General features: G+C 33.8%; 2 protein-coding genes across 2 annotated transcripts; one reads left to right on the top strand and one right to left on the bottom strand.

Moving 5' to 3' along the window:
* Positions 1 to 2,586: 2,586 nt before the first annotated feature.
* pins (G-protein-signaling modulator pins) lies at positions 2,587 to 6,331 on the top strand. The gene is made up of 2 exons (XM_089594923.1): positions 2,587 to 2,947; positions 3,557 to 6,331. Exon 2 carries the CDS (start codon positions 3,801 to 3,803, stop codon positions 5,730 to 5,732), a length of 1,932 nt encoding a protein of 643 aa, XP_089451049.1. The 5' UTR covers positions 2,587 to 2,947; positions 3,557 to 3,800; the 3' UTR covers positions 5,733 to 6,331.
* A 1,617-nt stretch (positions 6,332 to 7,948) lies between these two features.
* LOC111643199 (uncharacterized) lies at positions 7,949 to 9,183 on the bottom strand. The gene is made up of 5 exons (XM_089594637.1): positions 8,806 to 9,183; positions 8,597 to 8,675; positions 8,425 to 8,516; positions 8,257 to 8,350; positions 7,949 to 8,173 (listed from the first exon to the last, which is right to left on the bottom strand). Exons 1-5 carry the CDS (start codon positions 8,854 to 8,856, stop codon positions 8,052 to 8,054), a joined length of 438 nt encoding a protein of 145 aa, XP_089450763.1. The 5' UTR covers positions 8,857 to 9,183; the 3' UTR covers positions 7,949 to 8,051.
* Between the last annotated feature and the right edge of the window lie 5,288 nt (positions 9,184 to 14,471).

Below are 14,471 nucleotides of genomic sequence, written 5' to 3'. Positions count from 1 at the left end.
TATTGTCGGTTGCAAACGTATTTTTCTATTTACGTCTATTGAAATGCATACTGTATATTTTACTATGACTTGAAAGCACTCGAATATATAATTGTACTTGCATCATTGAAAATTATTGTACACTGAATTTTATCCTTTTCCTGTATTGCGTGACAAAATTTATATTATAATTTTCTTCGCTCTAATAAATAATGTAGATGGGGGTGGCGAGGGTTTTATAACAAGCAATGTACGCACAGTGAAAAATAAAATCAAGGACGTAAAATCTGGATTGATTGTATTGAAAAATTTACCAAAAGCACAAAGCAAGAAAAAGTTGTAAGAATAATTGAACGTTAAATTGTTGTTAATTGCCGGTTCAACACCGATGCGACGTTTTTTTGCAAAAGTGGACGATAATCTGTACAAGCATGCAATTTTCATTTTTATAGATTTTATGTTCAACTGCATTTTGTTTCAAATCGATGAAATAATGAAAAAAAAAAAAAAAAAAAAAAAAAAAAAAAAAAAAGTTAATAAATAAATCAATCGAGCTAACAGATAATACTTTTGTAATTTCTATGATTATAAAAAAGAAACATGTAACCATAATTTAAATTACAGAAATTGCACTCGTCCCGATTATTGGGTAATATGACGTTACTTTAATGAAGATTGCACTGTAAATACGTAAAAAGTCCGCTGATGCGTCACTGCCCCTTCAAATAAAACGAAAAAAAAAAAAAAGCTTTCTAGTAAAAAGTTTACGGTTAATCAAGTAAGAAAAAGAATAAATAAATAAATAAAAAGAGTACACTAAAGTCTACTTGAGCACAAACACGTGTGAGGGAACTTTTTGTACGTTGGCACGAAAAAACAACGCAATGAAGATGAATAAACATAAGTCGCTGAATGGAAATGAAGGCGACGCTAACGTTAATTAATTACGAGTATACATAAAAATATTAAGTGGAGCACAATTGACTATAAAAGTAAAAGAAGAATACGTAGGTTAATAAATTAAAGTAACGACAACAACCAAAAGTATGTTAAAATAAATAATTTAATTATTAATGAATTGATTATTAAGTAAGGATTTTTAGTATTTACGTACGTTGATATACATTGTAATTAATATATTGCCTTACTGTGGTGGAAAAATCTCTGAAGATCGATGTAGACGTTCGGCCTTGAAATTTTTCAATCGTGAGAAATTTTCGAGTGCTATACGTCCATATATTTCGTCTTGTGAAGGGAAAAGGCGTTCGCCGAATTCTATAATCTCTCGCTATTACACAAAAGTGAAGGATAAAACGAAAAGAGGTAAAAAAAAAGGAAAGTAATTTTATTGTAAATAAAATTGTGATTAAGTTTGCAATTGTTTATGATCAAAGGGTTAAATTGTACATTATAATATACGATGAGTATCAAGCAATGTTTGTTTAAGGAAAATTTGTAAACAAAAAATGATATGTTTGATGTGTTGTATATTAAATTACTCGTAAAATATACTTGTTGCAGATTTTTTATTACCCATTACCTATGCCAATTGAACCGATAAATTAATCGTTACATTGTATCATTAGCCACACTGTTTTATTCCGTTTACAAAGAGTAAAAAAAAAAAAAAAAAAAAAAAAAAATGTATACCGATGAAACGGTGTTCCTGTATTGAAACCACACCATAAAGACAATGACAATAATAGTACCTACGGCAGATGAAACCCGCAATTCAGAGCAATTGTTCGAGGGTAGGCGCGTTCAAGCAAAAACCACATTGCACACGAGTGATGTGACACGAGAGGTGTAATGACAGTTTGGTGACAGTTTCTACATTTCGTAATGGACGTGTGACCAAATGTTCGTGCTTTACACAGTTAAAAAATTTTTTTTTTAATTCACTACACAACATATTTCTCGTAAACTAATTTGGAAATTGTACTATTCTTCACTATAATGATAAATATTATGATGAGCCATGAGGTTTCTAAATTAAACTAACAAAATTTTACAAATTTTCTTTTTTAAAAACCTTTTTCATCTATTTAACACTAATCAATTTAGTTGGTAAAATGTCATGATGTTTCAATCAATTTTTGTAACCTTTAGTTATCCCGAAAAACAATGGCATATATGCCCTTGCTATAGTAAATTTAAATATTAATTTTTTCTTTACTAATTGAACACAGAAAATGATATAAGGAGAGGTTCGCAAGCAAATAGCAGCATGATTTTTTTATATTAATTAATAAAGAAATTTGTTGTAACGTAATAACAGGAAAAAGTATTAAATGTATAAAAAAAACAATTATGTAAAATGGTTGCACGTGATGATTATGCACTTACACGCCATTGTTTCCAAATTATTAGTTAAACCTTCGAAAGCAGTTGTGTTTTTCAAATGAAAGACATTTTCGCGCCAAAATTCAATCGATCCGTTTCAGCGAATCACGACGAGGTTTTAGTTCGAGTCAACAGGCTGTTGTAGCCAATTACCATCGAGCTATACTAGAAAAAAGAAAACTCCTTTTCCTTCACCTCCACCCTTCTCTGACTCCGAATTGCGGATTCTGGAGTTCAGATGAGACTTCCCGAGAGAGAGCCGAGTCCAGCCTCCATGTGATACTTACTCATCATGACTCACATGAAAAACACCTGTGTGTGAAAGGATGGTGCGCGTGTATATGCGGATTGTTCGTCTATTACTCGTCGTATTATTGTATAAAAATTAATTCTTAATCGTCTCTCTCTCTGCTCTCGGTGTATCCGCCGCCTACGCGTACCAAAAAAAGCACATTGGAGGAGCAGCAACGTCTCGCGAAATTTTTTTACTCATCCGCATAAAGTGCATAGATTGTTGTTGTTGTTGTTTCTTTTCTTTCCAATTTGAAGTCGCGTCAACGGAAGGGGCGCTGAAACGAAACGGACACAGCTAATTGAATCTTTAGCGGATGTGATACCATAGAGGGTAAGTGCATGGTTTTTTTTTTTTTTTGCAGACATTGGACTCTCTAGTGCGTGGGCGTTTGCTTTTTTTTTTTTTGTTTCTTTATTGTCCGATGCAAGAAAGTAGCCTTGCATTATTTCCTGTTCAAATATAGCCAAAGCTGTTTATTTTGTTCGGAGGTGTGATTTTTCGTTAAAGAATTCGTCCTTGAGATACGTAGTTTATTTATGCGTCAGCGTTAGGAAAAAAGAGCGTTAAAGTGTTAGACGTTACATAACCTCCATTTTGATGAACTCCAAAATTGATAACTAAAATGTACCCTACCTACAGGTCAAGTGTTTTGGATGATGTGTGCTATTATTATTTTTTATTTTTTTTTTTTTTTTTTTGAGCGATGTGAGTTTGAGAAAATACTGTATAAGATCATTTAATGGAAGACTCCAGTGTTAAATTTTTTTTTTTTAACTACAATAACGGTTTACACGTTCTATGTTGGTATTATTATTTTGGAATGCCATTATTTTCCCTTCATTTTTATAGAATATTTAATTTTTGTACCATGTACTTATTATGATAATTAATAAAATTTAATATAGTACAAATATATAAATACTAACATTGCTTTTTCAGGTGGATTGAAAAACACATGAATTATCAGCCAGTTAACCACCAGTCTGATCGACACACAAAGATAAATCCTATGGAAATATTTACAAAGATGCTCTAATAACAGGTGCTTCTCTATTTAGTAATTTTCGTAAATGCGTCAAATATTGTAATTGCTCTCTAAATTTAAGTATATTATAATTCAAACACTCGTGCTTCCCCACTATATATATATTATATATATAAATATTAACAAGCTACCAAGACAATGTCTGTTAGTGCTAGTGCTGAAAATTTAACCACAGATTCTCTGACAAGAGGGGGTGATGCCAATATGTGTTTAGAATTAGCTCTAGAAGGCGAGCGTCTCTGCAAAAGTGGAGATTGTAGAGCTGGTGTAGCATTTTTCCAAGCAGCCATTCAAGCTGGTACAGACGACCTTAGAACGCTTAGTGCCATATACAGTCAACTGGGCAATGCATATTTTTATCTTGGGGATTATGTAATGGCTATGCAGTATCATAAGCATGACTTGACTTTGGCAAGGTCTATGGGTGACAAGCTTGGAGAGGCCAAATCCAGTGGCAATTTGGGTAACACTTTAAAAGTCATGGGAAAGTTTGACGAAGCCATGATATGCTGTAAACGACATTTAGAGATATCTAGAGAAATCGGGGACAAACTGAGCGAGGGCAGGGCTTTGTATAACCTGGGTAACGTGTATCATGCCAAAGGCAAGCAAAATGGCAGGATTGGACATCAAGGTCCTGGTGAGTACTCAGAGGAGGTCAAAGAATGTCTGCTGCAAGCAGTCAACTATTACCTAGAAAATTTAGAGCTCATGAAAGAACTTGGAGATTCGGCGGCTCAGGGCAGAGCGTGTGGCAATCTGGGTAACACATACTATCTGTTGGGCGACTTTCAAAAGGCCATCCAGTACCATAACGAGCGATTAAAAATCGCTCGGGAGTTTGGCGAAAAGGCTGCGGAACGCCGTGCTAACAGCAACCTCGGCAATTCCCACATATTTTTGGGTGAGTTTGAGAAGGCAGCTCAGCACTACCGTCGCACTCTAGTGCTCGCGCAAGAACTTGGCGACCAGGCGTTCGAGGCACAGGCCTGTTACTCGCTGGGCAACACTTATACTTTGCTCAGAGACTATGCAGCTGCTATCGAGTATCACTTGCGTCACTTGATGATAGCTCAGCAACTGAAAGACAGGGTTGGCGAGGGAAGAGCCTGCTGGTCGTTAGGCAACGCCTATTCGGCCATGGGTAATCACGTTGAAGCTCTGCGTTATGCCAAATCGCATCTGCAGATCTCAAAAGAGTTGGGCGACACCATGGGTCAGGCTACTGCTCAGATGAACGTCATCGACCTCCAAAAAATGCTGGGCATCGAGAAAACCGGCGATGACGATAAGAAAAATCTGCTAAATGTCGTGACAGCCAACATATCCGCCTCGTCTCCTGGAAGATACAGACTCCGCAGGCAGAGCATGGACAACCTGGATCTGATTAAACTGACGCCAGACGGGAAATTGAAACAGGATCGAAACGAGGACCAGGCGCCACCTCCGCGTGCCCGGGGACAGTCCCAGCCAGCTGGGCGTAAGAATAATCTGGACGACGACAACGACGACAGCTTCTTTGAGTTGCTGTCCCGCTTTCAGTCGCCGAGAATGGACGACCAAAGATGTGACTTGCGCTCTGGAACCAACCCTAAGTCAAAAAACAATAACAATAATAACGGCAGCAGGGATCTGCTTAAACAGTCCAAAAAAGACAAAGACGAGGAAGAGCTGATGCAGTTGATAATGGGCATGCAGAGCAAGCGTATGGACGAACAGCGAGTACCGCTACCGGATTTGCCCGGTCTCACGTCCAGGCGCCAGAAGACAACGGATAATGCCGAGTCCGACAATACGGAGCTTCAGAAGCAGCAGATCGTCGACGAGGACTCGTTCCTCGAGATGTTGGCTCGCTGCCAAAGCTCGAGACTCGAGGATCAGCGCAGTCCCCTGCCGGCTACCTGTCCCAATGTATTAAAAGACGTGGACGAGCAAGAGTCCCAGAAGAACGATAACGACGACGTTGGCTCGGCAGGTGCTACCGTCCCTGAAGAAGATCTCTTTGCGCTGATTCAGAGGTTGCAGTCTGGGCGCATGGAAGAACAACGCGCTCTTCCTATTAAGATCTAAAACGCAGGTGCCGATTTCGTTTTTTTTTTTTTTTAACATTTTTGTACATACTTTTATTTCACACGTATGATTGCGTTCTAGCGACGCGTTTCGTAGATTTTTATTTTATTTTTTTCTCTTAATTCCTCTTTTCTTTGTCTTTATTTGACGAATTTTTTTTTCAAGATTTCAAGTTACTTAACTTCCATCAATTTAACAGTAAAAACTTAACAATCATTCCGTCTGAGGAGTCGACCGACTATTTACACTTTGACTATCACATAAAATTGACTGATTTGAGTGCTAGTAGACCTTTAAATTAAAAAACAAAACTTGAAATTGTGATATCAAGGCTGTTGATGCACAACTTCCTTGAAGTAATTCAAACCAAACTCCTCCCCTTTTCTAAGACTCACACCATACGATGATCACTGTCCGATTTTTTAATGGATTTATAGATTTTTATACAATTTGGATTAGAATTTGTGCTAAAATTTACTTTTAAATCTAGACTTTTATTTATTTTTTATATATATTCCACTTAAAGTTACGTGTTTCTACGTAATACGATTTTTAATGTCATTATTATTGCTTTCTTTTTTTTTTTTTTTTTTTTTTTTTTGTTATAAAAGTATTAAAGTTGTGGAGCCAAGTTAGTTTCTGTACTGAAAATCATTAAATAAGATTAAATTTGTAAGGAATATTAAAATTTTTAATGCCTATACGAATATAATCACATTGAGTTTTGAGCGTCAAAAAGATGTCGAACATAACTACTAACTAAATGTTTTTAGTACACGAAAATAATATACAAATAGTAAAAATTTCTTTTTATCATTACGAGAAAAAGAATTATATTAAATTGATTTCATACAATATCTTAATAAAAAACAATTATGTATAGGTGCCATCGAAATAGAGAACTATTTTTAGCCCGTTCGTTACTTTAGAATATATCTCGTTCCATTTGACTGTAATACTTTAATTTTTAGAAATGAAATAATTTTATTACGTAGTCACGTTTTTAACGTATGATAATCTACTCGAAAAACGTATATATCTACACTTATACATGTGACTGCTTTGCTAATCTTTGTAAATAATCTTTGAACTATGTAAATAAAACTGAAAAAATTCATGTCTTGTAGTTATAAAAGTCAAGCAGCTACAATATAATATATCATCTAGCCAAATATAGGTAATACGCAGAGAGTAATAAAGTGACTTAAAATTATAAATTATTTTGATTTATAAAAATCATTAATACGGTTGGCTACATGTATTATATTATGGAAAACGCTTAAGGTGTGCAACATAAAAAACAGTATCTATATGTATACACTATAGAATATGATGGCATGTCAATTCATAGTTTCAGCTTGAAAGTAGCTGTTGGAGAAAGAGTACCTACGAGTATTTTGGAAAAAACCTATACATTCCAAAATTTTGTAATTCATGTTTTAAAAATATTACGATACGAGTGTAATCAGAATATTGAAAAATTGACATAGTACATACCTTCTAAAGAGAACAATAAAGCATTGTTTCTTTCTCTGAGAATAATATGATGACTGCAACGTTTTTAAAAAAGCATATTACCCATATAGTATTACAAAAAAAATTGCTGTACGAACACATATTAATAGATCTGTTTATTGGAATAAAATATACTGTATTTATACCATGCAGTTTGTAAAAATAAAAATTTTTTCATTTAAAAACTAGATTTTTATGCCTTCAAAAATTTCTAGGCTTTTACATTTATCATTGTAGTATAAAAAATAAAATACAAAAGAATTTTACTCTCAATGATGTAAAAGTTATACAGGAACATCCGCTGTTTTTTTTTTTTTTTTTTTTTTTTTTTTTTTTTTTTTTTTTTTTTTTTTTTTTTTTTTTTTTTTTTTTTTTTTTTTTTTTTTTTTTTTTTTAACTCCTAACGCAATTGCGTAGTAATTAACCTTTTATTAGGAAATATTTGAATCTTACTTCGAAACAGTTTGTCCACGAAAATATCTGGTAACTTAAAGTAAGGAAAAAAACTAGAAAAAATTAATAATATGTTAAACTATTTCTACGGTATAATGATAATCATCTGGAATACACAAAACTAGCATATTAGACGAACATTTATTTTAAACAATTAAAAATTTTACAAATTTTAAATGAAAAAATATAACTAATTTGTTAAAATAAAGTATAATTTCTCGTGAATCTTAATTTTTTTAAACATACCCTTCACAGATTAATTATATTTTAATTAACATAATTACCAGTCTCAAAAAGAAATGTCAATACAAATAAATAAATGTTATTTTTTAATCAATTTTAAATTGATTTTTAAGTATTAAAAATATATCCTGTGTCTTTATTTGGCCAAGACTTCAGAGCCAGCATAATTTCGTTTGCCTGTTGAAAACAGTTCATTATTTTCCGTGCAGTTTCACCGATGTCTTGACCACCTTTAGTGGTGTAAACATATAAAAATTATCATACCAAAAAATTATAATTTTTATTTTGTACGAAAACTTAAACTTATACTCACGCATTACTTTGCATTTGTCTGATATTTGAGAGATATAAACGTTGTCGCTAAATATTTTGTACGCTTGATTTTGAACGTTGCCCTCCTTATCCATCTGTATAAAATAAAAAAACAGACATTCCTTACAAATTCTCACACTAAGCCGAATTGAAGAAAAAAAATACTTACAATATTAAATTTCTTCAACATACAAACTGCAAATAAATCCAATTCTCCATTGTCTGGAATTTTCCTATGTTTCCTTGCAAGCTCAATCGATGCTATTTAGCGAAAAACAAATAACTTTTATTATTTATTGATGATCAATGAAGTAATTAAATATCAATCAATAATTGCTTACAACTGTTGGTTCCAGTCTTTTGCGCGCAGTCTTTCTCGTACATGTGCAAAATATCATCGACCGAGCTCGACAAACTGCCCTTTGTTTAAATCACAAAATAACATTAACACAAGCGTTAAAAAATATCTGAACGCTATGATTTAAAAAAGAAGAAAATAGTTACAGACGCACACAACACATGATTATTTATGTAATACCTGTACACTTACAAAAGCTAAAACAGGAAGCCCTAGGCACATTAGCACACAAAAAGCTTTCATCGCTGACAAATGATAAGTAGACGCCGGATAGGAGAGAGCGAACGAGAGAAGATGGGAGTCGGCAACGTCGTATACAACGACGACGACGACGGTGACGACGTTTATTGAATTAAATTCCGATACGCAAAGTCGGGCGTTCGGAGGAGCATCAATTTCTCTCTTGTATCTCCTCGCACAAGATCTTGCGAACGACTACCTATGGTTCAAATTAAAGAGGCTCTATACGGAGCAAGTTGTGTTGTTGTTATTATTACACTAGTAACATCGCTTAGAACCCGGAAAAGTGCGCATTTGATTTTTTTTCACCGGATCTCTGGTAGCTTGTCATTTTTTTTTTTTTTTTTTTTTTTTTTACATTCCAATCAGCTATGTCAATCAACCGGTTGTTGAGTATATGATCCATGAGTTTTTATGTTCGTCGGAACAATGAATTCCCAGAAAAATTCATTCTTAACTTGTCAATGTATTTTGAATTTGTTTCCATTATTTTTTAAACTTGATAAATAATCAGATAACGTGACTCTAGCCGACTCTAGCGTAGTTTTTTATTTTCTAATAGTCATTTTTACTTTAACTATGAATTTCGAAAGAACTGCGTGAATTACATAAAAAAAATTATACCTTATTTACCTATACTTATTATAATTAAACAAAAAATCGTTAAAGCTCGTATTATTTAAATTTAACTTACACCTTTTTGGTTGGTCTTATATATATTATTTTCTGTAGCTAACTAAACTTTCTGCTGTACCATCCACGGTAGTATCCATGTAACATAAACGTACAGGGTATACCAGCAAAATCAATGTAATTTTTGCACTCGCTACAGATGGTAATAAATTAATTAAAATCATGCATGAATAGTTATTGGTAAAATCAATTCGAGTTGTAAAAGTTGAGAGGAATCACAAGAAAGTATATAAATATGGAAGGCTGCGTTTAAGGTTTTGGTTACCTTATCACGTGATTCTCAAACGATTCAAATTTTATTATTATTATTATTAGTACATATAAGTATTATTGTTTGACACATTTTATAATTGTAATTTTTATAAAAAAAATAATAATAATAAAAAATACTTAAAATTATAAGATTGTTAGATCGAAAATGAAGCTCTCGTAAGCGCTTTTTAATCGAAACAAAAAATCGTGCTTAAAATAAAGTGAGATTCTAAAAAAGTCTAAGATTCGCAACTATTAGCAGTGAAGCTTGAAGAAATAACTACACAGTTATTGCGATCTTTTTTTTTTACCATTATATTGATCAATTCATGATTATTTTGCTGATACAGTGTGGTCATCAAACTAAACGATGGCAGTGAGATGTATCTATACTTTTAATTATTATTCTGCAATTTATATTTAAAACTCTCCATCCGGAATAGTAAATTCTGATAATGATAAATTGATATGAAAATGAACACAAACGGATATAATGGATGATCTATGAAATGAACTGTAGTTGGGAAGAAAATTAAATCTCATTACATTATGGGCATAGCAGTGCATAATTAAAATCCATTGCAGCACATTGGTGTATTTAACGATCGGTATGCTAATATTTTTACTCTAATTAAGGTTGAAAGCTCAATACTTTGGCGAAAAACAAAAAAACAAAAATTGTTATTTTAAAACCGGCATTTAAAACATCCCAGTTGTTTGCGATGTATAATAATCTCATTGGTCTGGAAAACAAGTGGAAAATAAGGGAGTCGTGCAACAAATAAGAAACAAGAGAGATCCCATCCACACTCGCACGAACAACCTCCCATGTTGTATTCGTCAGTATAGACAAGAGAGGTGATGGCTTAAAAATAAGAATTAAAAAAAAAGAGAGAAAGAAACCGAGACGCAGTCGCCACACGGAAACACTACTGTGGTACACGTATAGTAACCAGCGTATATAGAAGAAAATAAAGAGTCACATATATGTACATACATTATACTCATTACAGTCATCTTGTGAAGCTGTTGGCGTGCACATAATATTATGGCCGTGTCCGATCACATATACTAATATTATAGCATATGAGACTTTTGCGACGGTGTGTGTTTCTTTGTACAATATATATCGTTAAATCGTCATTCGTCACTATAAATGTATACACATAGCGTTTATACATATATATATATATATATGTATATAGGTATGTGTATTGGAAGACAAGAAGAGGAGACACGTTCAAGTCTTATTGGAGGAAGGGGAAATTTTATACTCGTTTCGCGAGTTGGATGTGTTTTTACAGAGGTGTGTGTATTAGCAACATGCGCATCTTATACGTATTAGAGTTGTTTTGCTTGGTGGGTTGGTCAAGGATATTTTTTTTCTTATTTTATTTATTATTTTTTTTATGGAAAAAATGGTAGGTGCTTGATGTTTCGTTTAACATATGAGTTGTAACGATGACGAATAATCATTCGTATATAAATACTACTGTACATAAAATGTAATCGGTAACTTTTTTTTTTTTTTTTTTTTTTTTTTTTTTTTAATTAAAAACTCAATAATCTCAAAGCACCTACAATCATATTTTAGCTTGTGTGGAGTTTGAAGTTTTTTACACGCGATGTACGTTACAACCTACATACATATTATAGCTACGCAACATCAATTTACGAAGGCTCTTACAAATTTCTCTAATGACAATTTGAAAGTAAGTATACGCACATGTTACCCACACGGGAGGAAAAATTTTTCATCAAGTGTGCGTATCGCTGTTTTACCGGGTACATCAAGAGAATAAATGCGTACCTCGTGGATGACATCATTCTAAATGCTTCGAAGTATACCCAAGTTGACGTCGAAACAGTTTAAGTTTTTTTTATTATTTTTTTTTTTTATCATTCCTGACGTGTATATCACGAGCTACAGATATCTTCGTCAACTTTCGTCGCTCCAACACCTGCTCTCTCTCTCTCTCTCTCTAAACTACCTTCGTAAGTGCAAACACGAATATTTCAGCTACGATTGTGTACATCGGTGATGTGTTCGTGACTCGATCACAAAAAATGATGTATGGCATTCAAGTTATCAAAAAGATTCGATGTGCTGACACAATATACGTACCTTCATGTAATTCTTGCTGTTCTATCTAAAGAGTCTATCAGCTGTAGAAAGAAAAAAAAAAACCCAAACGTTCTAGAGGCGATTAGACCCAATATCGCCGCTGCGAAGAAAATTTTTTGTTTCACAAGCCAGAGGGCTCCCACAAATTGGTCCCTACAACGCGCAATACGTCACACATGGGTGGTATAATTACACGTGTCGATATATTATCGAGTGCTAATTGTACGTTAAAATCTCACGCGCGATTTTACCAAGGTATATATATATACATATATATGTATACACACACGACCCATTTTCGAGGTAAATGTTTTTTCACGAACGAGCGATGCATCATTGCAACAAATAGTAGTGTATGTATATGTATACTTACTCCGGGGTTGTGTAGCGTCGACTCGTGAATCATCATGCAACGTTTTGATAAAATTGTACGCTTCACAAAAATATACTCTACGAACTTCGTTGACACGTTTAAAATAAATAAATTTTTTTTCTTCATAATTTTCTCGTTTAGATAATTCCAGAAATGCTTTGGCACACAAACGCGTGTTTGTTAATATGTAAGTACAGGTGAGTATACACCCAAGTGGACGAAACAAAGAAAGTGGAATTTTCGCACGAAACGAAACCAATTTGTTCCTATTTGTTTTTCCCCTGTGTACAATGTATTATCGTAGGTTTGTTCGATCGCAAATTAACCGAGTAGAGAAAAGTGAAAAAATTGTTCAGCTTGGAAAACTTTCACCCCGTATACTCCCGGATTTTTCTTCGCCGACTTTACTGCGTATACTTGGCAGATTTTTTCGCGTCGGGCTGTTAAATAGTTGTACGCATTTAATTTTATTTCGCTCTTCCCGGGCTTGTGTGCAATCCCAACGCTTGCACGGCACCAGCACATTAAGTAGCTCAACTTCGCTTCGAAGCAGAGGAGATAATTCATCGGCGCACTCGCTGCTGCTGCACACTGCATCGATGTATTTTGTTAACGCACGTCGTGTGTGTGTGTGTATAGGCATACACACGCAATACAGTAGCTAAACAACCGAGTGGCGGTAGAAATCGCACGTGACCTAGTTTTATTGGAATTTAAGAAAATTCGGGGCTAAAATTACGTCGCGTACTTTAATTTTGGATTTAAAAAAAAAATGTGTTTTCATTCTCTCATGTATGGCGCATCTTTCTGTACGACATCTTGTTCCGTGTTTCCTTTGGAATGTTTAACTACTCCAAGTGAACAGGGAGGATGGAAAAATGATTGCAGTCGCAAGAAAGACTAGAAGCTTGTTCCTTTTTTTTTTTTTTTTTGCGATATGCAGTGATTTTTGTAAAAATAGCATGTTCCGTTTCATAATGGCAAACATCACGTCACTTTCGTGAAAAATCGGAGATGGAGTATATTTTTTCCAATTTATTTTTTTTTTATCTCGATTGTTATCCGGGGTGTTGTTGCAAAGATAAAAATAATACAAAAAAGGCGACAAATATTTTGGAGACACGACTTGATTACCTTATCTCATTGACTTTTCTTTTGTTTGTTTGTTTATTTATTTATTATTTTTTTTTTTTTATTCTGCAACACAGTCCCTCGATCCCTGACTGCAAATATCCATACCAATTGCAACCAACCAAATAAAACTTTAAGAAAAAACGGATTAAGTACAAGAGGTTAAAGTAAAGAGGAGAGTTTCGTAGTAACTATATAAGCACAAGGAGGAGAAAATGAAGAAAAATAAGTAATAGTTTTTCTTACTCGGTTGTCCACAGTGACTCTTGGGAATCCTGAAGTGAAAGGCCCAATTTTATTTTTTCGCTTCTCGGTATATAACTATAAGTACACGTGGCTTACACACCAACTCGTCCGAATCAAAACACACGATTGGCTTCGCCTTCGCTTTAAAAATAGTTATAGTCCCTCTCTTCCTCTCTCTCTGTCTCTCAAAACAATTAAAACAGATTCACGTAACTATGGTCGTGAAAAAATTTTCAGTGGTGTCGTGGCAAATTTATACGAGAAAGAGGACAATTAAACAGATAAGGACGGCAAACAGCTACGAAAGTTACGAGTGTACGATACGAGGAAAGAAACGTAAAATAATTAACAAAAACACAATATTGACGAGCATCGCCTTTGTTTGAACAATACATCTATAGAGGCATAGAGAAACAATGATTAAATATCTTGTGAAGTAAATGGTACAACATCACCAGGATTTTCTTTCCTCCGCATTAAGCTTCAGAATAGTAATAAGTGATTGCTTGTTAAAAATTATTCTGCTTTAAAAGATCTACTTTCACGTGACCAAAGCCTTTTTATTTATCATCTAATCGGTTAACATTGATCACGTGGTTTGATTGACGGGTTTTTGTAAAAATCGATTGCATTAAATTTGTTGTAACATGACATGAATATGATATGTATTGTGATAGTACATGATTTTTCTGTTTATGCTTTTTTCGAATGAAGCAACTTGACGAAATACTGTATTTGTTTTAAGTTAACGCAAAATTAAATTATACGTCATGTATAGTTGAAATTTTGTAATTTCCC

The sequence above is a fragment of the Copidosoma floridanum genome, unplaced genomic scaffold (assembly GCF_036245765.1).
Source record: "Copidosoma floridanum isolate Cflo_tuat_1 unplaced genomic scaffold, Cflo_Japanese_pri ptg000021l, whole genome shotgun sequence".
Taxonomy (NCBI): Eukaryota; Metazoa; Arthropoda; class Insecta; order Hymenoptera; family Encyrtidae; genus Copidosoma; species Copidosoma floridanum.
This window is presented reverse-complemented; position numbering and strand designations above follow the sequence as displayed.

What these genes read in the sequence shown, in the direction of transcription:
- pins (XM_089594923.1), top strand. Translation starts at nt 3,801, where the DNA reads ATGTCTGTTAGTGCTAGTGCTGAAAATTTAACCACAGATTCTCTGACA.
- LOC111643199 (XM_089594637.1), bottom strand. Translation starts at nt 8,856, where the DNA reads ATGAAAGCTTTTTGTGTGCTAATGTGCCTAGGGCTTCCTGTTTTAGCT. An exon ending in GGCTTCCTGTTTTAGCTTTT is followed by an intron (nt 8,676 to 8,805) that starts GTAAGTGTACAG and finishes ATTTAAACAAAG; the next exon opens with GGCAGTTTGTCGAGCTCGGT. An exon ending in AAAGACTGGAACCAACAGTT is followed by an intron (nt 8,517 to 8,596) that starts GTAAGCAATTAT and finishes TTCGCTAAATAG; the next exon opens with CATCGATTGAGCTTGCAAGG.